A 26,772-nucleotide genomic window follows, 5' to 3' on the forward strand; every position below is an offset into this window, starting at 1 on the left:
AGTGTTTAAGACATGTGGGGACTACAGACTGCAGCAGGGACCTGTTGAAGATGTCTGTGAACACCTCTGCCAGCTGAACTGCACACACCCTGAGAACACGGCCAGGGATGCCATCAGGTCCAGGAGCCTTGTGTGGGTTAACCCTTTTAAAGGATTTACACACATCTGCCCTATTTAAAACAAAAGGGCAGTGTAGCTCCTGGTCCCTCTGTACCTCCACAGCCTGGCTGCTCTCAAAGCGTGCAAAAAAACTGTTTAGCTCATCTGGGAGAGATGCGCACGCAGACACTCCCGCAGCACCCCCCGCTGCTCCTTTGTAGTCAGTCATTGTCCTTAGTCCCGCCCACATATTCCTAGTGTTACAGCCTTTGAAGTCAGATTCCACCTTGTCTTTGTACTGTCTCTTTGCATTTTTTATTGCTCTCCGGAGATCATACCTAGACTTCCTGTACTCCTCCAAATCTCCCGCTGTGTGCGCGAGAGTGCGCGCTTTCAGTTTGCCGCGCACCTCACCGTTTACCCAGGGCTTTTGATTTGGGAATGTCCGTACAGAAACCTTCGGTACCACGTCATCGATGCATTTCCCAATGTAGCAGATGACAGTGTCCGTGTGTGTGTTGATGTTATTGTCCTCAAACACACTCCAATCCGTAGATGCAAAGCAATCCTGCAGTGCTGAATCTGACTCCTCGCTCCATCGTTGTACTGTCCTTGTTATCGGTCTGTCCCTTTTAAGTTTCTGCTTGTAAGCAGGCAACAACAGTAGTGAGATATGGTCTGATTTGCCGAAGGGAGGGCGAGGGAGAGCCTTATATCCATTCCGGAAAGGGGAATAAACATGGTCCAGTATGTTTCCCCCGCGCGTCGGGAAGTTGATGTGTTGGTAATATTTTGGCAAAACCTTCTTCATGTTGGCGGTGTTGAAATCTCCGGCCACAACGAACGCCGCATCTGGCCGTGAAGTCTCGGTTTTATCAATAAACCCAAACAGCTGATCGAGTGCCGTGTTGTTGTCGGCGAGTGGCTGCGGCGGGATATACACTGCTGTTATCACAACAGATGTGAATTCCCTCGGCAGATGGAAGGCCCGACATGAGATCATGAGGTGCTCTAGCTGTGCGGAACAGTCCGATGAAATAATCTTCACATCTGAGCACCAGTTGTTGTTAGTCATTACACACACACCGCCTCCCTTACTTTTCCCCGAGTTTGCAGTCCGGTCCTGACGAAAAATAGAGAATCCGTCAGGGACAATAGCGGAGTCCGGGATAGCGGGGTTGAGCCAAGTCTCAGTGAGAATTAACACGTTACAGTTCTTAATGTCCCGTTGAAAAGCAATCCGGCTTCTGAGTTCATCTAGCTTATTTTCAATGGATTGAACATTAGCCAGAAGAATACTCGGAAGAGGGGGCCGATTCTCACGTTTTCTCAGTCTGACCAGCAACCCGGCCCGGCATCCCCGCTTTGTCTTCTTCTTGCGTCTCTCAGGTAGAACAGCAACAGGTAGCCATGGTGAATCTCCATTGATTGTCGGAGGGTTAATATTGTCCACGAAGTTTCGCAATTGGAAAAGTTCCTCTCTGCTATATTGTATGGCAGAGTAGGTGCGGTCGGCTAGCATGTTGCGAACCATGTTAAAAGTAAAACGGCAAAAGTAAAAGAAATATGTACAAAATACGAAAATGGGCAAAGTTGGAGAGGAGCACAAAGACGATGCGGCCATCTTCACCGGCGCATCAGCAGACTAGTTCTGGTTATGTTATTTATTCTCTGTCCATGTAGGTGTTTTCTGAGCACCTCTATACTCCATTACTCTTCCCAAGGGTACGCTGTGTTGTGACGGAAGGGAAGGGAAGTTATTCTCCCTCTGCTGAATAACACAGCCTCATAAGACAAGTGTGAATGTCTCCGCGGGGCTCCGTTTCCATGGGATCTCTGATTGTGTGTGATCTCTGTGTTGGCCTTTATAGTAAGCAGACTGGACCTCAGCACCCTGACAGTGAACATGCCTTTATCGAATTTAAATGTTTGTTTATTGAGCACATGTCCAAAAAACACATGCACTCTGAAACAGTTTGTCCCCTTTTTCCTTTACCCACCCTAGAATACATCTTGTACATAACCCCTGTGTAAAATGAGACATTGCCACTGTCTGTACTAGGCCTCAAGAGCCTTTCTTGTGCTGGCAGACACATAGAAACATATTGGTGGGGCGCACTTTGCACACACAAAAAAACTGCTATGACTCCATCCTAGGGGAAACAATGTAACCCACACTACCTCAAAATAACGTCACTGTTGAAGTCTACATCAAAGCAACACTACTATATCTGACTCACACACACACATTTGTCAAACACAACTGGAAACATATTTGAAGACTGCAAATGATAGTACTCCAGAAATACTCACCACAACACACTGATCAAAATGATGACTGTATTTGCAGACATGTCACTAGGCAACAACTAGGATTCCTGCTGAAAGGAAAGTCTTTCAGGATGTGAAGATCTCATTTCCCTTGCCTATTTATGTGGCACAAAAAGGCAGAGAGACAGAAAGAATACTGGAAATAACTGATGAATGTGGATGTATTAAGAGAGCTTAATACAGGCTGTAATCACTTAGTGTTTGCTACTGTAGTGCTCTGCATTTAATTCATAGTCTCTCTTTGTGTTATCAATCTTTTAGTTGAGTATTATGTTTACAACATACAAATGCTACATTCAACGTTCATTCATTTGTTCAATTACATTTCCCTCCAGTTGGCTATGACTCAAAACATAATTTCAGATTTTTCCATTCTATATAAAGACCTTTTTACTTTCTTTTAATAAAAAAACATTTAGAATATATTTAAAAAATCATGTTGACATTATTATTAACTTCAAAAAGGTATAAATGAACATTAAAACAGTTGGACTTTAAGGGGTTATAGCTCACAATTTATAGAACGGCTGGACAGCTCTGTACATTCCTCTATATGTTCAGATTAATCCGATGAACAGCAGGTTTTGGAATTGTTACTTTATTGTCTGATCTTGTTGAAATGTAAATGACTTTAAAAAATGGGAAGCAAGACGTCAGAGTGAGAAACGATAAGCAGCTGTGGGACAGACTCAACAAGCTATGACGGCAAAGACCCGTCCTGCTGAAATGTCCCCTACTGAAACACTGAATCCCTCGTTGCGGTTGTTGCTCTGCATCTGACCCTGGGGCCAAGTGAACCGAGGGTTTCATCTACAGGGATCAATACACCTCTCCTGAGGGGACAAATATATGAAAACAATTAGAAACCAGGAGCTCGACAGTACAGACACACAGCTGTTGTCAGGGGTAATTCAATTATTGAAACATTTGAACTCTGGCCGTTTTTTTTGCCTCAAAAACATCTTTGGCCTTGATCAGCAGATGTGTGGATTTGTTGTCAATAGTGAAAGCTCTGTGAAAGCTCTTTTTGTATTCATAGTTCTTATTATTACTGGCAAAACATTTGCATCACAAGCAAAAAGAACATTTTCGAGAGCTGATATCAAATCTGCTGAAGCTCTGCATCCTTTTATGCATGTGTGTAAAAATAACTGAATAGGAGTTTGTGTTGGTGACACTGGAACATACAGTATTGACGCCTCATCTACTGACATCTACCAAAGTGTTTATTGATGCTCACTATCTGTTGGCAGAACATGACCTCTCATTCACAGCAAGGACAGCACAGGATGTACAGCAGTGCACAATGGACCCACCCGTTTCTATCCAAACTTTTTTTCTCCAGCTTTCTCTTGTTGGTCATCCATGCTACATGATGATGTGTAGGTTGGGTGACAACAGAGACTATTTGTAAAAAATGTAAACAATTTGTATGAAAGAACACAACCATAGAAAATGATACATAATGATTGACAAAACCCACTGGGGCTGCCTGCAGTATGACTCACCAAACTAAATGGACTACCTACCATCTGTCTTCTTTATGAACCTTTTTCCTTTATGGCTGTTTAATGTCAGTTTATTAATACTAATAACAGTTACATTTATGACCTTGTAAATCCACGTAACAACAAGTCCACTGGATCCAATTATTTTTGAAAAACAGCAAAATGTTGTTTCTCTTAAACCCTTCTGCTGCAGATATCAATACTCTGTGCATCATAACTTATACATAAAAAAACGGTTTGCATCATAATTTCTTCAGTGAGTTTTGAATTATAAAGTTTATATGAAGCTCTTTTTTCATCAAAGCAAAGCAGAACATTGAGACATTTGTAGGAATGTATTTATTATTAAGTTATTTACCTCAGTCTTGTACTGTTTTATAACAACATTTTGAAGATGAAAGTTCATTATTGACCTTTCCTACTCCGCCCACGCTCTCCTTCTATCTACTACTCAGACACTATATCTCAGTTCTCCCCTGTGTCCCCCATGGAGCCCTCAAAAATTATAAAAATAATGAAAACCAGGATATTATCCTCGTACAGCTTGTCGAGAACTGTCTCCCAGCAATCTCTCAGCTAATCATCACTCACATCATCAACTCCTCCTTCAACTCTAGGTCATTACCCCCACTCACTCAAACTGGCTGCTGTCCCCCCCATCTTCAAAAAACTTGGACTCAACCCGGACATCATGAGTAATCCTGCCACATTTCCAATTTGCACTTTCTGTCTCAAATACTGGAATGTGTAGTCTCCACCCATCTGAAAACCCTCCTCAACTCCAACAACCTATTACAAACCAGTATTCGCTCACAACACAGCACTGAATCAGCCCTCCTCAAAGTTACCAATGACCTCTTCCTCTACTCTGGACACCTCAGCATCCTCATCCTCCTTGACCTCACTGCAGCTTTTGACACCATCAACCACCACCATCCTTCTGACCGGCACTGCTTTCTCCTAGCTTTCCTCACACACTGACACACTGTCCCAAGGTGTCCCCCAGGGTTCAGTGCTTGGTCCTCTCCTCTTGATCTTCTAGCTTCTTCCCCATCAAATCATGTGCTGCCCTGGCCTTCACTTCCACTGCAAGGCAGATGATACTTGAATGCAATGCAACTTCCTCAATCAATCCCAAATGAGTGTCCACAAACAAAATAATTCTATAACATTTCTCAGACATCATGGTCCTAGTCAACGGATGATGTTTGCTCAGTTCTCATGGAGATGTGGCTGGTAACATGCTGGTAGATAGTTCGATGTTAACCATAAAACGTTCAGGACTTCTGTTATGAAAAAATAAATGCTATTTTATAATTGGAGATCGGCCTGATTGACACATTCAGTATGAGTGAGAGTGCATTAAAAAATTATCTTTGACTTTGTTCCTCTCTGGGCTTGTCCAACTACCAGAGATAGACCCAGACTGGAGGGCTTATATCTCATCTGGCCTTTGAATGCCCTGTGAATGCCTCATTTTGGAGCAAGGATAGCAAACCGACGTGTTTTTGCTGATGGGAACTTGGGTCCCTCTCGCAGTGCGGGTGCATCGAGCCGTTTGGCTGATGCAGAGCGGAGTGCACATGCTGGGGTGTACAGTTTAACCATGTCCTGGATGTAGGAAGGGCCAGATCCATTCGCAGCATGGTACGCAAGTACCAGTGTCTTGAAGTGGATTCTAGCAGTTACTGGAAGCCACTCCTGCAATGTCGGCAGTTAAGTTTGATAGCTCGTCAAACATTTTGAATATATTAATTCAACCATCTTCTTGAGATTGGCTGCCAATCACAAACGACAACTTGTGATCGTGAAACCGGTACAACTGTGGCTGCAGACATTTGTCACTGTTTCTCATTGCATTTCCAGTCTCTTCAGTTTACTCTCATATATATGCAGTGGCGGCGCCAGGGTATGGCTGGGGTAGGCTACAGCCATACCAAGAAATGGCTTAGCCCCACCTCAGCCCCACCATGAAAAGTGATGCAAATTCAATTAAATAATAAGCGAAATGCTAAATGTTGAGAACACGGATTGCGAAAATATACGGGTCGTGTCCACAGCACACAAACTGATCCTGCTGTAACAACAAGTGCACGTTACTGATGCAATATGGTTGAGACCATTCGGGCTTATGCTATAAGAGGGGTGCAAGGAATAGTCTAAGTAGTGGGGGAGTTTTATACACTAAAGGTGTGTAAATTCTCTGGCGTTAAAATATCAGCGCGGCCGCGGTCAGATCAAAATGCCTCCGAATGCAATTTGAATAGACCTACAGCCAATCAGAGCAACGCAACGTTGGATCTGCGTCATGCCTTATTGATTGAGATCAATCGAAACCGCCATTCAGTATCCCCATTGGATCTTCAACGTGTACTATCATACGTCACGTTCACAGTGATCCCTTTTTATTTACTACAAGACAAATGTGCCGTTTTATTTCATACAGTTCCATTTTGATTGAGACAGGGAAATAATCTAAACCTCACGCGTGGCGTTTCACTGTCAAGGGGGGCGATATAGCGTGTATGTAATTACATTGCAAATACTGACTTGAGCACCACCACTGTATGGGTTAGCCCTACCATAGATTACCCAACAAAAATGCTCTGGCGCCGCCACTGTATATATGCTAGTGATGGGAATTATGGCTCTTTGAAGGGAGCCGGATCTTATGGCTCCGTTCCTTTCAAAGAGCCGTTCAAAAGAGCCGTTCAAAAGAGCCGTTTTTTCAAAGGGGGCGGGGTTACTAGGTTTATCTGCGAAATAATCACCAGGATAATGATTGACTGCATTGCCAGACCTAATGTTAAAAATCTGCATTGTAAACATGACACAAGGTGGCGCCATATCCATGTCATTCATGTCAGTGAATGTACTACTTTGAATTGACCCTCTGTCTGTGTTAAGTAAATAAAGTTGCCTTGCCTTGAATGAAATTCACGCAACTCTTAATATTAGATACCGTGTTTTTAAGTGGCGATGGAGATTATTTGTTGACCCTGCTTTAAAGGATATTTTGCCTTTACAAATGGTGCGCTTTATCACTGCCTGGGTTTTGGTTGAAGTGCATCCAAATGCTGCTGCGCTTTCAAGTTTGGCTCATTTTCCATCCGAAAAACACGTTGTCTACCTGTCCTGTACCACTTGTTATGACTTCTAGTGATGTGTCGGTCGCGAACGAGCCGATTCTTTTGAACGGCTCTTTGGTACGAACGAGGGGAACCGAGTCGTACTTGGTGAGAGCCGTTCTTCTTATCGTTCAATCAAAGTTGGTCCGCACTCACTGCCTGCCAAAATTCACTCGCCTTTTAAAAAGCTTGATTTTGTTCCCCAAACTATTCTGTGAAGACCCGCCCCTACTCTGATTGGTAGGTTTCAGCACGAGGAGTTAGGTGGGGTGGGTCTTAACGGAATACGTGAGAGAGAAGTCATAACAAGTGGTACTGGACAGATAGACGACGTGTTTTTCGGATGGAAAATGAGCCAAATGCGAAAACGCAGCAGCATTTGGATGCACTTCAACCAAAACCCAGGCAGTGATAAAGAGCACCATTTGTAAAGGCAAAATATCCTTTAAAGCAGGGTCAACAAATAATCTCCATCGCCACTTAAAAACACACTACTAATATTAAGAGTTGCGTGAATTTCATTCAAGGCAAGGCAACTTTATTTACTTAACACATGCAGAGGGTACATTGAAAGTACATTCACTGACATGAATGACATGGATATGGCGCCACCTTGTGTCATGTTTACAATGCAGATTATTGACATTAGGTCTGGCAATGCAGTCAATCATTATCCTGGTGATTATTTCGCAGATAAACCTAGTAACCCCGCCCCCTTTTTAAAAAAACGGCTCTTTTGAACGGCTCTTTTGAACGGCTCTTTGAAAGGAACGGAGCCATAAGATCCGGCTCCCTTCAAAGAGCCATAATTCCCATCACTAACTTCTCTCTCTCGCGTATTCCCTTAAGACCCACCCCACCTCACTCCTCGTGCTGAAACCTACCAAACAGAGTAGGGGCGGGACTTCACAGAATACGTTTGGGGAACAAAATCAAGCTTTTTAAGGGGAGTGGATTTTGGCAGGCAGTGAGTGCGGACCAACGATTGAACGATAAAAAGAACGGCTCTCACCAAGTAGGACTCGGTTCCCCTCGTTCGTACCAAAGAGCCGTTCAAAAGAATCGGCTCGTTCTTGACCGACACATCACTAATATATGCACAGAATTTCCAAAGGAATACTCGATGGGTTCAACTAAACCCCCAAGGTTAATTCAATAGGACTTACGGTGAGTCTGTGTTTGTAAAAGATTTAGAGTGAAGAAGAGAACCCCTTGGCCTGCATTGTATAAACAGTACCGAGGTCAAGTGTTGCAATGCATTATTTACATTTTAAAATGTAGTTTTGCAGAAAAAGTTATTTTGCGGATAGATGTCTGAATGCCAATTTTCTATTGCCTGGTAAAACAAAGTCAGAGATAATTTGGAAATATTTACGTGATACTTTATGGGTGACGTATTACTAATGCTATGTACTAAGTGTTTTTAATCCAATACTGAAAACAAATTCCACTGGTTTAAGTGAAGTGACATGATAACATGCATTATTTGTGTCTTGTATGTAACATGTGGCCTTCAGATTATTATGAAGGGATTTAGGTACGTAATATTTGAATGATACAAATGTGCACTTCTACACATTTGTATCATTCCTAAAGGGAGCACATTTCTACCAAGATGTCAAAAGCCCTCAGGCTACATCGTGACAAGCTTTCAAACATCCACCTGCTGCAGAAAAAAAAAGTGTCTAAAAAATGTAGAAGTTATCTGTTTATAACGATAAATTATTTGAGTAATTTAGGTTGTTTTCCACTTCGGTCCCCCAATATGTCAAAGGTGTTAAATCAGCGTATTTACTTAAAACTCCTTGGGCATTTGTCAATCTTGATAATCTGCAGTTTTGTAAGTATTTCCTCGTCTCTCTCTTTGGGAATAGGCTGGGCATGGAGCACGATGGCCAAGGCAACCGCTGCGGAGACGAAACGTCGATGGGAAGCGTGATGGCTCCTCTGGTGCAGGCAGCCTTCCATCGATACCACTGGTCCATGTGCAGCGGACAGGAGCTGAAAAGATACATCCAGTGAGTCCATGTTGGCAGTTTACATCCACAGATTGATCACTAATGTATCTATTATCTGGAAAGCACTCCGAGAACTCAAACCTCTATCAGGGCTAAAAAAGAAACATGTTTGACCGCCAGAAAATCTTTTTCATCTGCATCTGCTTTAAAAAAAAGCATGAAAATATGTCATGCTAAATGGTTGCCATAATTTGTATTGGAATGAATATAAGCAAAGTGAATGTCCAATCATGATCATTAATGTATTGTGTTGCTTCAGCCATTTGTTAAGAAAAAATGCTGATATATTTAGCTGATTTTTAATAAGCCACATCTGAATTTCTTTGAAAACAACAGTATTGAAACATTCTGGCATAAGAAAAAACAAAACACATTTCTTAAAAAGAAAAAGTGATTAGATCATTTGTTAAGAAAACGTTTGGAACCAACATTTTACAGCTCAGAAGCCAAATTCTAAAGTGCCCCATACTGTAATTGGTAACATGGTGCCACTATCTGCACCATAACATATGCCTATCAAATAGAAGTACTACAATTTGTGGAGCAATTTTTGGGAAATTCTCTTTAATAATAACCTTAAGCAACCTATATTTATAATGTCTTGGGAACACACTTAAGTGTACCTACATTAACACCATTAACCTGCAGCTGTCTTCCAAAAGCACTTAAACTGTTTGATACACTGTTTGAAACCATTATGTGCAATATTTTCCATTATCCAAAAGTATCATGCAATCGCCAAACAGTGACAGGGACCTTGAGTTTTTCACTCAGCTGCACAAAAATCAATTCCTAACAGTGAAATGCTCAACTATTGACAGCGAAGTGAGAGACGAAAATGACATTGTGAAATCAATCAGCACACAGTTTTTTTAGAGCAGCTTCCGGCTATTTTAATTGGATCCATTGCAGCAATAAATCCATAAACGGTATTAAAAGTGTTAATGCTGTGTGATAATATTGGATGATACAGCTTTGGTTCTGAGATGGAAAGAGAAAGCTTGGGTAGACAGCTGTGCAAACATGTGCGAGGTGCTCATTTATCACTTATAAAAAGGAACATACGATTTGTCAGTTTAACAAAAGGCGGCCATGATGGCATTTACTGCAGCTGAGGTACTGTTCACCACCTGGCCATGTGCAACACAATGTGTCCTCAAACTGAAATACAGGTGCAAAACTGTCATTGAAAGAAGAAATGATAAATGCTCTGTGAAAACTGTGTGTAGCATTCAGTTAGAATATTTGCACACAGGCTTTAAAGCATTGTATGTTCGAACAAACAGTAATTAGAAGCCGCAGAACAACAAAATGCTAAATTGTAGGATGCTTTGCTTTTCACTTAGAGCAAGGACCATACAGTGAATTTTCAAATAAAGTATTCGATAATGGCTGACTTTCAATCAATTGGTAAAAAGCCTTAATGGGGATGCAACTACCTTTACAACAATGGCCCACATTGTACATTTCAGATAACATCCATTTCTGCAGCACTTACTTTATTGGTATATCAGCAGTCCTGTCGTATTAAACACTGAGCTGATCTGAGTTTTAGTCTGCCAACTTTGCATTACTGTCAAAGAAACACCTCCTGCCAGTGTTTTACAATCAAAGCCATCATGTAGGCTTTGATTTCAAAACAAATCTGCAGAAGTTTGAGTCTCTGGGAGGATTTTAATGTGAAAACATCTGTGCAGTAAGTTTGGAGTTGAATATAAAACAATAATCTTGTTTAAAATGTAGGATATATGCTATAAAGTTGTGAGTATGAATGGACTGTGTTGTTTCCATGAATGTAATTATGTGGAAACAAAGAGTTACATTTCATTCAGTCTGTCTACACAAACATGTTGATAATCAGCTAAATTATTTAAATAATATATTTTTTTAACAGAAACTTGCAAAGTATTTTGTCAGCTTTTTAAAATGTAAAATTAGCAAAACTTGCAGTAAATCAAATCAAATAAATCAAATCAAGTTTTATTTATATAGCACATTTAAAAGCGATTTTTGGTCGAGCCAAAGTGCTGTACATGTAATAAAAACACATTACTACAATCACAATAAAAGACAATAATTTACAACAGAAATATAAAAAACAAAAACACAGGGAATAGTCAAGTGTCATGCTCCGCTCTGACTAGAAGGCCAGGGAGAAGAAGTGAATCTTTAGTGAGGATTTAAAAACCCCTAGGGTCTGGGCCGACCTCACATGGAGGGGCAGAGTGTTCCAGAGCCTAGGGCCAGCTGCTGTGAAGGCTCGGTGCCCTCGGGTTTTTAGCCTGGTCTTGGGCACTACCAGCAGCAGCTGGTCAGCAGACCTTAAAGCTCTGGCTGGGGTGTAGCGATGGAGGAGGTCAGCTATATAGGCCGGAGCCAGCCCATTAAGGGCTTTGAAAACAAATAAAAGGAGTTTAAAATAAATTTGGAACCGAATTGGAAGCCAGTGTAGTGAGGCCAGAATTGGGGTGATGTGGTCACGCTTTTTATGGCCAGTCAGAAGACGTGCAGCTGCATTCTGGACTAGCTGCAGGCGTTTAATTGCAGCTAGCCAAGTCTTTTTATTTGTTAGAATACTTTCAAGTCTTTTAAAAACACATGACTATGATTTGTATGTAGTCAGGCTAGAATTGTTTTGTACCTGTTAGCCTTAAAAACCCTTAACAAGTCTATTTTTAAAGAATTTTTGACTCTTTCAAGTTTAACACAAATTGTATGTCACCAATCTTGCAATAGAAGAATACAATTAACAAGTCAATGACTGTTAAATGAGAAACTGTTACTTACATGAAATAGATCATAACACTGTATTTGATTTTTGCCACATTACCCACAACTAGCTGCAGCTCTACTTGGAGTGTGATATTACACTGATGGATTTAATGCTGTAGAATGTTATGCCAAATGTATCAAAGGGACAGTTTGAATTCACAGCAGCACATTTTAAACTGGAGTAATCAGTTAGTGAGAAAGGTTTGACTCTTATATATGTCTATTTGGTCCTGTGATTAAAGTATTTCAAGGCCCCAGTAGACTAATCCATCTAGAAAAATGATTTAATGTCTTAAAAAATGTTCTCTTCAGTGCTTGACTTCGGTGTCACCTCTTCTTTCCCGACAGCACGTACGACTGTCTCCTAGATGACCCATTCAAACACGACTGGCCGCAACTCCCTGAACTTCCCGGCATCAACTACTCGATGGATGAGCAGTGTCGATTTGACTTTGGAGTGGGCTATAAGATCTGCACCTCGGTGAGTACTGCACTCAGGTTACCATTTGGAGGACTGAACAGTGTGTACTCAGACCCCAAAACCTTGTCTGTAAGAGGGCCTAATTTACTCTCCAAAATGATAAAAATGTTAGATGAGAAAAGCAGGTCAGACTGATGCCGATGATGATTGCAGTCTTCAGATAAACTGATTTTCAAATATCAGCAGATTCCTCCAAGCAAAATCAGATGCTAGATTAGGGAGCACTTCAAACAGACATCTGCTTACAGTCGCACCTGCTTAATATCTGCAGATGGTGAGGTAATTTATATTCTGTTACTTTATTCTGCAGTCAATGCATCTTTTATTCATCAAATCACCTTGATCTACACAAGCTTGATATTAATATCACGTTTCTATCAAAGTCACGGGTAAAAAAGCTAATTAGAACCTTGATCTGACATAGATTGAAAAACAACAAATGTATGTAAACCTGCAAAAAACTGGAGAATTAATATTTAATCATTAACCTTTTTAATTTTGGAGGAAGTTCTAAAGCTTTTCTTTTATCAAAATATTTGTTAAAAATGCAAATTAATGGTACAAGGATTTATTTTATTACGAGAGAGTACACTACAGATAGAATCTAAAAAAACATCTAAAATCGCAGCATCGGATTGTAATGGATTCTATGATGGAGTAGATTTTATCAGGTTGTCTGTTTTTGGAGGTTGTGTGTATTGTGAGGAATGGGCGGAGAACTTGGGGGTTCTGACTAATTTTAGTCAGTAATATACGTCCATCCATCTAGAGTATGCTGGAAAAAAGGTTTATGCAGAATATTACCTTGAAATAAAGATTCCTGCTTACTGTAATACTCCATTAAATCAGTCAGTCATTCGCTGGAGATCTTCTAATCAAATGTTTTAGTGCCGCAAGAGATTACTATAACAGTATACTTAGATCTCCAACAAGCCCAATAGATAAATCCCACCCCACATTCCTGTTCAATTACATTAAAATAGTATGGTACATATAGAAGATTTGGCAAGTTAAACATTGATTTACTTTAAGAAGTCGCAGACACTGAATCAAAGTTGACAGCAAGCTGAGGGCTTCTTCCCAGAACTCATCCGAGAAGGTAATCTGCAGTTATTAACCTAATCAGCTCTGACCTTGTTCGTGATAGACTCATCCGCTGGAGATAAGACGTTTTTAAAGTAGGAGATACAGCTCTTAGCTACGGTGTGGGCCTTCAAGCACTAAATCTACACTCTTTGGGGTGTTGGGTTTTGGGAAATTCTGGGGACTGGGTTCTAGCAAAATGTTGAGGCTCAAAATACATTTAAAGAAAAATGAAAAACGGAGCAGTCTATACCAAAAGATGCATGCATTTGTTTAAAGCTGGCAACCAGGACATTTCAAATGTTTCAACTAAAATAATCTGAGTCAACAACGCCATATCCATCTTCTCGTATTGTAAATATGTGAAGGATTTGCCAAAGAAGTGTAGTTATCTTGTTTGCATCCACTTCTGGAACAAGTGTTGCTGAAAGACTCATTTAAAAACGAAGAAAAATATATCAAAACCCAAAACAGGTCTGAATAAAATACTAAGGGAGCACATTTTCAGTATGGAAGCTATAATTAAAGAATGTTCTGACATTTTACAGAGATGTCAAGCACCAAATCTGATCACCAATCTACCACAAATTAAACAGCATCACAACATTTGTTCGGGTGTTTTTCTACAAACAAAAGCTGTTATCAAATGTATTTTTTGCTGTGTCCAAATATGACATCTGCAATTTTTGAACAACTGCTGTTGGCCTCCCTAGTTAGCCTGAAGTGAACGACACACACAAGCTGTTGGAGCGGGCAGCTTCCCACAATTGCACTTTGTGTAAACAGAACAAGAGGGACAGAGCTGCAATCGGAGTAATAGTAGCCTCTGTATATCACTTGTTCATCAGAGCCAAGGCGATACTTTTTGTATCACAATCTAAATCGTTTTTCTTTGTTTAGAACAAAATACATTAATTACTGCTAATTGTCTTGTGTGCCTCTGCAAACAAAGATACATTAACCTGAGAAATGTAACAAGATTGGAAAAGAAGACATGGTATCTGCAGACAGAATCGTAGTAATTGTTACGGGATTATAATGTGCGAGTGTTAGATTTATTTCTATTAAGTCATATTACTGTAAATGAGACGGGCAAATGAAGTGGATGTAAATCTGTGACCCCAATCATCGTGAAATTAACACCTATTGGCCCTTTATATGTTATCTGAATGCATCTGAACCTATAAAAACTAATACTGGAAAGTATACCATATAGCATTTTCCATGAGCAGATATGGTACCAAGAAATCATTTTTATTACAATCATCCCGGGTTTTCTAAAATGAGCGTTCTATGTGGCAAAAAAATATCAAACATGCAATTTATCTCGGGCCAATAACAAACTTTCTGTCAGGACCTCGACACAAACTGATGAACCCAAATGCACGGCCCAGAGACAAAGTCTTGAATGTAACAAAAAGTATATTTATTGTCACAGGTCAGGTAATCCCTCTTAACAGAGTAGGTAGTGGAAATAACAAAAAGCGCTCACAAGGAGGAACAAACTAAGCGACTTAATAAAAACTTAAGCCTACAAAATAAACAAAATAACAAAACTTGACATGAGAGAAAAGTGATTATTTCTGAGCTGAGGCTTGGCACGACCATTCGGGGAAACAAACAAGACGAACTGACACAGGACAGGGGAAGACAGGACTATTTAACCATGAGGTGAGTGGGAACAGGTGGAAACAATCAGGGGCGGGGCAGACACTGATGATGGCGGGAAAAACACACAAGGGGAGGAAGAAACAGGGCCTGAAATTGAAGACAAGAGGTAAGTACAAAATAAAACAGGAAATGACAGACAAAATGCATAAACATAACTAACACATTTGACGAGACACAACACTTTTTTCTTATTTGCCGCATGCATCATAAGGTCCTCTTACCTTATTGAAAAAAAGACATGAGGTCGACATTTTGTATCCAAATCTGGAATCAAAACAAATAACTTTTGCCTAAAATGTATTATAAGCACTGTATTATAAGCACTAGCTTAGGAGGGCAGCCTTTTCGCCATTTGATAGTATATATTAAATTAACCTTTATCAATCCGTGAGGGAATTTAAGTTTTTCACTCTGTTGAATTCACGGTACACATACACACATAGAAATACAGATATCCACAAACACATGCATTTTATAGAGAGGTGCCAGAGCAAAGAGGTTGCCAGGCTTTCCAGCACCAGGAAGCAGTTTGGGGTTTGAGGCAGCATCTCTCCAGATACCAGTCCAGACTCCGTGTTTTTTTGGTCCGATTGGGACTTGAACCAGCCACCATTAAGTTCCCAAGCCAAGTCCCTACAGACACAGCTGCTGCCGCCCCATTTGTGCGACAGAAGAGGACTAGGTAGCTGGATCTGCAGTTCCGCAAAGCAGAAAGCAAAGAAAATGGAGAATGGAGGCACAAGGTTATGATAGATTGAACGCAAAAAGTGCCAGCACGCCACTACTGGTGAAGAGGCTTAGAAATTAGTGTGGGTGTTTCTATGGACGTGACTTGCCTTTAAGAACAAAGTACAATTCACCCAATGAGCGCAAACAAATGGTGTTCATTATACACAATGTATTGGACTGAGATAGTTATCTAATATCTTATTATTAGCTTTCAAATGAAACATTTTTGCAGTGTTAATATGAGATTTGCCGCAGCGATTGAAGGTTGAACAGGAAAGTGACAATTGGGGAAATATAATGACACACATAAAGGAAAATATGCATATCAATACCGTAAGAGAGGAGAACCTCTAATTGCTTTACCATTTTTCAGCAATTCTCACTCGTAGCGCACATTTAAAAAAAAATATATATGAGTATCTTAAACCTATGGAATATATGAATAAAAGTAATCTCATAAAAATGCCAGTAGTAATCTGATCTCTGGCTTGAATCCCATGCAGATAAGAGGAGCTTCATGAGAGAGAAGGATGTCAGAAGAGGAGAGAGACTGAGCGATCCAACGGATCCCTCTCGGCCTGTTGATGGGAACGGGTCGATGAAATCATTTTAGGGCTTGTGTTGTTCACGAAGCCTTTTGTCAGAAGGATGCTCAGGGCAGCTAAAAAGCTAATTTTCGAGTTCTCTCAATGAGTCCTGTCCGTTCTATTCTTCCTTTAAAAAAATACGACCTTGAAGGGACGAAAAACATCCCAACTCCTCTCAGCTGAGTGCCTGATAGTGGAGCTTGTAACTCTTGGGTGGCAGCTGTCCGTCCGATATAGAGGAGTGTGACTGCGATACTTAACACCTCATATCTTTTATACTTTATGCCATCCTGGTTTATGTTTTATACTGTATGTATACAAATCATCATCCGCCATATTAACACAAAACATTTCCGCCTTTGGGTTGCCATGTGTTACACGCTTTGTTTTACATCAACAGTACCAGTTAAGGCTCGTTCACTTCACTGTGTTTCAGTTTCGTACATTTGACCCATGTAAACAGCTGAGGTGCCACATTTCCACCAGACTCCATAACATATTTACCATTCCTACTTGAAACTATACCATATAGAAGTTGCTATGAGCAGATACAGTATGGCAGGGGTCGGCAACCTTTTTGATAAGAAGTGCCATTAAAAAAAATAAGAATTATCAGTGTGCCGACGATCGTGAATTATCAACGGGGGGAGCTCGATGCTCGTGAACTGTCAACAGGAGGGCGACGGGAGCCTCGCTGCGGGGAAGCAGTGTGTGTACCTGTCAGCGCAACTTACATGATGCCGAATTTAACAAACAAATTTAAATAATTGGTTTAAACGGCATAATAATAAGGACGATCGTCTGTTCTGTGATTCTCCAGAACACACAGATGGCCAGTCCGCCCCTTTGTAGCATATTATTTCTATGAGAGATGAGCAGATCGCCACTGGGCTTTCAACTAAAAACTGCGGCATTTGTACAGCTCCTTATGGGTACTGCAATTTGTGAAGTGCTTTCCTCTGTGGTGAAACGATCAGCCCTGCACCACGGAGGAAAGCGGCAGAAAGTCGCCTGGAGTTAAAGAGACCGGGGCTGCGTTGCGTGCATGGCTTCCTTCTGCAGGTAACGGGGAGACGCGCTCTGGCGGCGGTCTCGTTCAGGATCCGAAAATACAATTTAAATGTTTTGCACACTTATTCCAGTTATTCCTAGTGTGCCAGGGGTTGCCGACCCCTGCAGTATGGTATCAAGAAATAATTTTGAGCTAGGAGCTAGAAAACAAAAACAAAAAAAAACCTAGCTCAAAATGCACCAAAAGAGTACAATTTGTCTTGAGCCAAGAACAAAACGTTTTCTTCTTTGACAGATGGATCATGAGGTCCTCCAACCTGATTGTAAAAAAACATAATAAGTCATGATGTTGCAATTTCCTATCATAATCTGCACCAAAAACAGATCACAAATGTAATATACAACCAGTTTAGGATTGCAGTTCTTTTTCCATTCTATGTGCGTCAGATTCATGCCGGTTACACGTAAATGTTCAGCTCACTTGACCTCACACATCATTTTTCTCTTCTCTGCGTTTCAGTTCCGTACATTTGACCCATGTAAACAGCTGTGGTGCAGTCATCCAGACAACCCGTACTTCTGCAAAACCAAGAAGGGTCCGCCTCTCGATGGGACGGAGTGTGCTCCTGGAAAAGTAAGTATGTCTATTATATGCAGTACTACATGGCCACTGGTTTGGAAAACCGAGAAAAAGGTGTCTGGACGTAGAGAAAAGACTAGAATGGCAATCAGAGAACGCACGCCTAATGTCAATGGTGAATTCAAATACTTTTTGAACAGTCCCATCCCAAGGTGAAATGTTGTTTTCCTATCTCCTTTGTATTCATGAGCTTTATGTCATAATGTGGAAACAAGGACACTACTGATAAGATGTGTTAGATTTGATTGCTCAGAGCATTTAAATAAAGCACAGATTGAGCACTGAATTTGACTTTTAACCAATTTACTGATATTTTGCAGAATTTAGTTCCTGTTGGAGTTTGAAAATCGTTAAAATATATGTTTTTTGAAATAATGCAGTGTTTTAGATATACATTTTTACATTTTGTGTTTAAAATGATACAAAAAAACTCTGAAGAACTTTTTTAATTGTATTATATATTCCCCATAGTCTTAAACAAATAACTCAATACCAAAATCACCAAAATAGATCCAGTGGTTATAAATTCTGTGGTAAAATACTGTTTCCTCGGCTGGAAATGGCGGCCATTTTGGAAATTAAAGTGGCTAATGTCTTTTTAAAATAAATGACCCCAAAGGGATGAATTTTGGTGCTTGTTTCCGCTTTTCCACAAGATTGTTATAGCTATCTGCAGGACTATTTTATTAATAATAATAATAATAATAATAATAATAATAATAATAATACATTATACTTGTATAGCTCTTTTCTAGAAACTCAAAGACGCTTTGACAGAGAATACAAATAATAAAAAAGAAAAAACAAAGAAAAATACAAAAAGAGATAAACAAAACAGAAAATAGGGGGGGGGGGGGGGGGTCAGTGGTTGAATGCAGTGTTGAACAGGTGGGTTTTGAGTGATGTTTTGAATGCGGTGAGGGAGGAAGAATCTTTGATGGATTAGATCATGATTACACAATTACCGCGATCATACAGCAGTTTTTCCAAAAGTAATTAATAAACAATGCATGTCAGTTGCAAAACCACAGCATCAGCCTAACAATGACATATGATTGTTGAAAACAATGGGCTACCACTCTTTTGGGAACCTTTTTCACCAGATGATGTAACATTGCTGCAGGGTTTCTCTTTCAGTTCTCTCAAACTCACAATTAGCAAGAGGATGCTAACATGCAGCTACAAATGGATTCACAAAACTCACATTACCCAAGACAAAATGTTTATTTTTTTTTAATTGGGATACATGCTCACGATGCTCAATGAACACATCAGACATGACTTCCACTTCAGCTGGCTCTGCAAACTAACACATTACTTTTGGAAACAAGCCCCTGACAGGATATCCCTGATAACGAGCCGCAGCGTCCCCCTTTCTGACCCTCTGTGTCAGTGACTGCTCGGGGACCTTCCCGTCATCTAGACACCCATCCAAATCCACAGACAACACTAAAAAACAAGAAACACAATAGCCATCGCATAATGGTAGACCTTTTTGTAATACAAATAATTTCACATCAGCACTAAGCAACACACTGGCAGCTTTCATTACCCCATTAAATCAGCCTGTGAACGAATCCCAGCTTAAAACAGACGTATGTCTTTGTGCCAAAAACACTCTAACCCTACACTAGCAGCTATCATCATGTAACACTTATTCCATAATACACAATCCCTATCCTTTTAACATAATGCAATTACTTTCCTGTGATTCAGCACTTTATACTTGTTAATGTAGCAAGTATCTACTATTTATTCTCATTATTATTATTATCTTAATAATGATTGGGGACTTTTTCGTGATTGGTCCTTTTTTAATTTAGTTTTAATTTTCCCCTTTCAATACATTTCACCATTTTTACTTTTAGGGTTATTTATTTTAGTATTATGTAATTGTTGTGACATTCTCATGAATGATTAAATGGATATACAGTCATGCCTAAAGGTAACAGCACTCACAACGTGACACCATATCCCATAACACACCAATCCCCTATCAATTACACAAATGTTGCATATTGTGGTTTGCTTTAGCATTATACTTGTTGATGTAGCAAGTACCTAGTATTTGTTATTATTTGTAACACTACTATTTGTGTTATTGGTCATGTCTTTTTTTCACAAAATGTTATATTTATCTATTGAACTAACCATCATTCATTAAATGGTTATATATGTTGCTCATGCTCTGTAATGAGTGTTGCCTTTATTATTTGTATTGATTTATTTGATAAACACTCATACCTTAACCTATCAGCACCCACCTCATTACCTATTATATATTCCCATGACACATCAATCCTCTAGCAATTACAAAGATGTCACAAAATACATTATTTTGCATCAATTCTGCTCTAAATAGATGTTATTTGAGTCTTTTATGTTTCCCTGTCTCCTGTCATCCTCTGTAGTGGTGCTACAAAGGTCACTGCATGTGGAAGAATCCTAATCAGATCAAGCAAGATGGCGCCTGGGGCTCCTGGAGCAAGTATGGCTCCTGCTCCCGCTCTTGTGGTACTGGAGTTCGCTTCCGGACGCGTCAGTGCACCAGCCCAGCGTGAGTGACAGGCATTATTACAAAATGTTGACCTAAAGGAGGAGGTTGATCCTAGCTGGCAGGTATTGTTGGATAATTGAAGTGGGTAGATGTCCTTTTTTGTAACCTTAAATGTACCCTGCCTACTGAGCTACAGGGAGTATAGGTATTATTCAGGCTATCCTAACCAGAAAAAAGACAGCATTGATTCGTCAAACACCTCAAACTACGCATATTCTCTCTAGTTGATTTTTATGTAAAATGCAAAATGTCAAAGGAAGAGAAATCGGGCCCAATGTTGGTTTTAAAGTCCACATCACATCTAGTAATACTAGTCCCCTGTGTTTTATTCTCACCATGACAGTTTCTTTAACTTGACTCGTGGCTACGATAACCAAGGAGTTTTATGGCGCATTTCCACCACACGGTCGGCCTCGGCCTCGCTCGGTACTGCTAGGCCGCGTTGGGCCTTGTTAGGGCCAGCTCACTTCATGCTGCGCTTCCATTACAGTTTAGGAACTGGGGTAGTTACTATAGTAACGGAGTGTAGGCGGAGCCGTGACGTCATCTTCAATGAGAACCCCAGAAAAACAACACAGCCGTTAGCTGTTAGCACTCAGAGCTCACAGCTCCTCATATATGTTCAGAAACTAGACAAAAGTTAAGTACAAACCACAGACTGTCTGTGTCATGGTGAATACACTCGCTGCTTTATTTATGTCTGTATAGGCCGTTGTTGTGAGTGTGGACGGTCGGAGCATATATTGAGTTAGCTTAGCCAATCTCCATCTAGAAAACACGCATTTTAAAAGGTTTTTCACCTGCCGTCTGTCTGCAGACTTGCCAAAGCATTAATTCATGGTTTTTACTAACCGGTATCAGTATGTTGTTACTTCGGCATCATTTTGAAACGTGTATTACAATTAAATCACGGTCAAATATGTTCATCTTGTTGTAGTTGTAGCCTCCTTGCCAGCGATTCTCTCTCTAGTTTAGCATACTCAGCCCGACTCAGCCCTGTTTGTTGGCCCCGATAGAACCACGATTTTGTCGGGCCAGAAAAGAGGTGAAAAAGTACCCCCGGGCCGGAACTAGGCCTAGTGGAAGCGCAACCAAAAACGGGCCCGGCACGACACGGCACGCTTAAACCGCGCTCCGCGCCATGGTGGAAATGCCCCATTAGTCTCCTTATATTAAAGGAATTGTTTGACATTTTTTAAAATAGAATTATTGACTTTCTTGCAGAGTGATTAACACTACTGTTACAACTACGTACAGTATGGGCATATAATAAATCACACCTTCATGAAGGAGACCTAAAGCTAGACACTACTCATTAACTCAACGAGAAATTGCTCCTGTTCACTGATCAACCCTTAAGTCTTTAAAGTATAATGTGCACACTATTCTGTTGTAATTGCTTAACAGCTTTAGAAAGACAAACTTTTATTGTCAGATTTAATTGTTCTTTGTAGGCTTGGCAGTCAATCATTATTAATGACATATACAAATAACACTGGGGTTCAAATAAACAATGTAAGCAACTTCTAGAAAAAGGCAGCAGGTGAAATTGAGCTTGTAATCAAACAGGCGGGAAAACAGGCATGAAGTAAAAACACACACGGGGTGCAAAACCCCATTCAAAATAAAATAGGAAACTCTGACAGAGCATTACAGGTGCAATGTTAAACGTAACGCCAATCTTTTATGCATGTTTTCTCATCACACATTAACCATAAAATGATTTCTATATTGTGTGGGAAACAGTCATTTGACAGGTTGTGTCTATGTATTAATATATCAATACAATATATGGGTGACGTAACATCGTAATATGAGTGTAATGTAGAACAAAGCAATCAATACATTTTTCATAATATCTATATGTGATTGTCCATTTTAGGGTTAAGCAGGATTTGTTGTCACATTGTGGTCTCAAAGTACTGCTTACTATTCCCCCCCTGCAGGCCCTCCAACGGCGGCCAGGACTGCCCAGGAGTGAACTTCGAGTATCAGCTCTGCAACTCTGACGACTGCCCAAAGCACTTCGAGGATTTCAGAGCTCAGCAGTGCCAGCTCCGCAACTCCCACTTTGAATTCCAAAATGCCAAACACCATTGGCTGCCCTACGAACATCCTGACAGTAAGCCAGAAACATTTCAAAAGATAATTTTGTTTTAACGCGAGACTTGTCAAGGTTTTTCTAGGCCAAGAAAGAACAAAGAAAGTCTACAAGGGAAGGGCATCTGCATTCTGACAGCAAGAACTGAAAGAAACATATTGTACATTCGAAACATTTCCCAGCCGTTTAAGGGACATTATCAAACAGACCCTTTTCTGAACTTTTTTAACAGTTTTTTTGTATTTTCTTTCTTCTATTGTTTTACATTTGTTCATCTTCCTATAACTATGCCAGCATGCAGCGTTTAAAGCCATCCACGCTCAAAATCGCCCCTTTTTGTAAAGATGATGGGTGTTTATAGTGCAGATATAAAACGTTCATCTTTTTTTAATTTCTTTATCAGAATTAGCTTTTTCTGGCTTCGCTCCATGGAGCAGTTTCCAACCTCCTGCACTTCAATTGTTTTGTGTTCCCCCAGTCAGTCATGTGGAAAAGAAGTAAGAAAACCCTATGAAGGCTGCCAGAATGTAAAGTGGGAGCACGTTGTTCTATGGAAGCTAACGAGCTATCCTGCATAGTTGAGAGTATTTTTACATTTAGACCCAGTTATTACGTTCAATAGAAAATCAAAGGCCTTTTGTACAAGATTATATTAATTAGTGTAGAGTGAGGTTATTCTGGCCTTTGCCCTAAGGGTAATTTACTTTAATAATAAAGCATAAATGAATCGGGGATAGTTTTTTAACCATATAGCTAACAGTATATGCATTTCTTTTGTCTACTTTGAAAGGTAAAAAGGTTAGGAATAGGAATCTATTTATATTACCAATCCAGAGAAAATGGAGACGTAATGAAGGAAAAAGGGCTTTTATTTTCTTGTATGTCTAACATTGTTCAATATCACCATTATAGCAAAAATCCAATGGATAAGGATAACACTTGGTGTCTTCTGCTCCTGCTCTTCACTACAACTCAGAATCTAAATTCAATAAAAGTACATAAACACCTGATACAATTTGGAAAAGGGGCCCTATAATGCTTTGGGCTTTTTTTTTCCTGTAGTGTCTTATATAGGTTTGTGTGCAAACCTATATAAAGAGTTTCTTTTAAAAGCACCACCCCAGTGCTTTTAAAAAGACTCAAAGACAGGATATCCTTACAGATACATATTCAAATTCATAAATAAATTATAAATATAAGACCTAAGTCATAAGATACACAAAATGAATTGCACATTAAAAGCAGCTCTGAAGAGGTGAGTTTTGATTAATGTTTTAAAATGAGGACAAATGGTGGAGTTTCTGCAGATGAGTGGTGATGTGGTCATGGGAGCAGGTTTGAGGGGATGGTCAGTTGAGTTCTGAATATACTTTAGTTTAATTAGGTTCGTTTTGTTGGTCTATATTTTTAAGGCGGTTTTGGTGATGTGGTTGATATGGTTTTCAAAAGTCGGGTTGCTGTCGAAAATGACTCCAGGGTTGCGGATGTGTATGGAGGGAGAAAGAATGGAGTCCTCAATGGTGAAGCAGAAGTTATTATTGGTTCTGTTGAGGGATTTGGGACCAATGATGAGCATGCCAAATGTCTTACAGTTGAGTTTGAGGTAGTAGCATTGCATCCAGGATTTTGTTTCAATCAGGCAGTTGGTCAGGGTAGAGAGAGTTTCAGTGGTGATGGATTTACAAAACTCCTATTGTGTTCAAAGGTTGAAAGGGCTTTATTGTCATATCCACAGCTACAGTGTAGATATGCAATGAAAACACTTAAGTCAGAGGCTCCTCCTTCAATGCAACATAAACATATATACGACATAAAACAAAATCAGAGTAGAAATAAAATATTGCAAGAGAATGTTTCAAGACTTATGTTCAATTAATGCAGGAGAAGTAAACTATATGCAAGTAAAATAGATTAAGATAGAAAAAGAAGATTAAATGCTGTACAGTGAAATTAAATATTGCTTATTGTAATAATGGATAAATATATGAGATGCAAACGGATGAATGGTATGAAGTTGTGAAGGCACGGAGCTCAGGAGTTGATTTATTTATAGCGGTTTGTTTTTCTTTTTGTGAAACTCCCATTGTGTTTTAGAAGTTCAGCAACTGAGAGAGCAATGCCTGTGATTAATCATCACAACCTTTGAAGATGTTTTTTTACTCTAGCCAAGTTGGAGCGCATATCTCGCTGTGTAAAGGTTACATACTGTAGAGGAAGTTTTGCATATAATATGCCACTTCGAATTGGCCATTATTGCTCTGAGAGGATGCCTGTCGATGCCTGTCAGAATTGACATGTTGGTGGGTGTAAATTGCAAGATAGTTGTAATCTCCGCAGCAAAAGCAGTGGGACATTGTGTCAGTTCTTCGGCAAAATAATAAAGAATGTAGGTCAATCCAGCCAATTGAAAAACAAGCTATTAAACTATCCAACATAAAGAGATGTATATTTAATGAGATTCATTTTTCCCTTTTACCCTTTGAAAGTCTGGATCTAATTGTGCATATTTTATGTTTTTAAGTGTTTAGACATTATGTAAATACAACACATTCATCTTTGAAAGTCTTTCAAAATATCAATCTTTCTCTAAGTTGGATTTTGCTTTCCACAACATTTTTATAATGTGTTTTCCTGTAGCTAACAAGAGATGCCACCTGTACTGCCAGTCAAAGGAGACATCAGACGTGGCCTACATGAAGCTGCTGGTGCATGATGGGACACGATGCTCTTACAAAGACGCCTACAGCATCTGCGTACGGGGAGAATGTGTGGTAAGCATGTGGTTAAACTACATGATGTTGACGTTGTAAAAGTTGTATTTTAAATCTATAAAAATGTAGACAAAGTGTGATGTTGGAAAACCGATCAGTAACAGGTTTAACTTTGCACATGCTGCGTAGAACCAGGAGTCTAAAATCTGACATTTCCCTCCTTACTGAAATTAATCAAAGCAGAATGTCAATGTACACATAAGTACATACGAAGATACAAGTCTTGGTCACGGAAATACGTATGTCACAGCAACAAGAATTTGGCAACTAATAGTCATAAAACCACAAATGCTTACAAATTATTTGCTTGGTAAAACTGTGTTTAATAACACATTTGGAGAAAATTAGATGCACTTTGTAGGAGCAGTGAAACATTTAGAGGGGCCCTATTGTGCTTTTGGGGATTTTCTCTTTCCTGTTGTCTCATATATGTGATGGATGTAAATGGTCTGCAAAGGCTTTAATACCAACTTCCCCCCAGAGGAACACTGAAGCTTGTAAACAAGTCACAGTAGAGGCACAAAAAATCCAATATGAACCTGAAAAACAAGCATAATAGGGCCCTGCCTTGCCCCTGTGTCTGCCTTGCATCTCATGGAGAAAGAGTTGTGAGTAAGTATACAAATATATTACATTTAGTTAAAGTAACAATACAACCGTGTAGACGTACAGGTGATGCAATACAATTGTATATAAGAAAAGTACGAAATGATATACCAAGAGTGTAAAAAGGAAAAGTCCTCATTATGCATAATGACACTTTTTAAATTATTTTTGTTATTTTATAATTGTAAAATAATTGATGCAATTTGTGTTTCTATCACTTTAAAATTGCTGATGGTAAATGTCCATCTGCTGTTGCCTCAATTACTTTATATATTGCTGGTTAGCTTAATCTTTATTAATTAAATCAACATTTATTTTATTATTTTATTTTATTAATAATCAGACCATGCAAAGTTTATAAAGCTATCAGATACATGTGTCGAGGTAAAAGCAAATCTTCCGCAGTAATGTATTTAATTATAAGTACAGTATGAAGTAGCATAATATAGAAATACATAAGTAGTTCTTTAAAATGGTTATTAAGTATAGTACTTGAGTAAATGTTCAAAGTACTTTCCACCAAAAAGAGTATGCTTTGGAATGCTCTGCTGGATCTGTATAACATGTGTATTCAAAACACAATCAGATTTACACAACTCCGTCTCCATTTAGCACTGATAATCTCATTACGAAGCCTTGTTGTAAAACCACTTTGTATATTTAACAAGTCCAAAAAGAA

General features: G+C 39.6%; 1 protein-coding gene across 1 annotated transcript in view; it reads left to right on the plus strand.

The window, feature by feature from the left end:
* Positions 1–26,772, plus strand: part of LOC117472599 (A disintegrin and metalloproteinase with thrombospondin motifs 3-like) — a 102,465-nt gene that overhangs the window by 34,198 nt on the left and 41,495 nt on the right. Inside the window, exons 4-9 of the mRNA XM_034117896.1 lie at positions 8,941–9,084; positions 12,205–12,337; positions 17,939–18,052; positions 20,470–20,615; positions 22,562–22,737; positions 25,354–25,487. Of these exons, the coding sequence (XP_033973787.1) occupies positions 8,941–9,084; positions 12,205–12,337; positions 17,939–18,052; positions 20,470–20,615; positions 22,562–22,737; positions 25,354–25,487 (847 nt within the window). The remainder of the gene's footprint in view (positions 1–8,940; positions 9,085–12,204; positions 12,338–17,938; positions 18,053–20,469; positions 20,616–22,561; positions 22,738–25,353; positions 25,488–26,772) is intronic.

The sequence above is a fragment of the Trematomus bernacchii genome, unplaced genomic scaffold, assembly GCF_902827165.1.
Source record: "Trematomus bernacchii unplaced genomic scaffold, fTreBer1.1, whole genome shotgun sequence".
Taxonomy (NCBI): domain Eukaryota; kingdom Metazoa; phylum Chordata; class Actinopteri; order Perciformes; family Nototheniidae; genus Trematomus; species Trematomus bernacchii.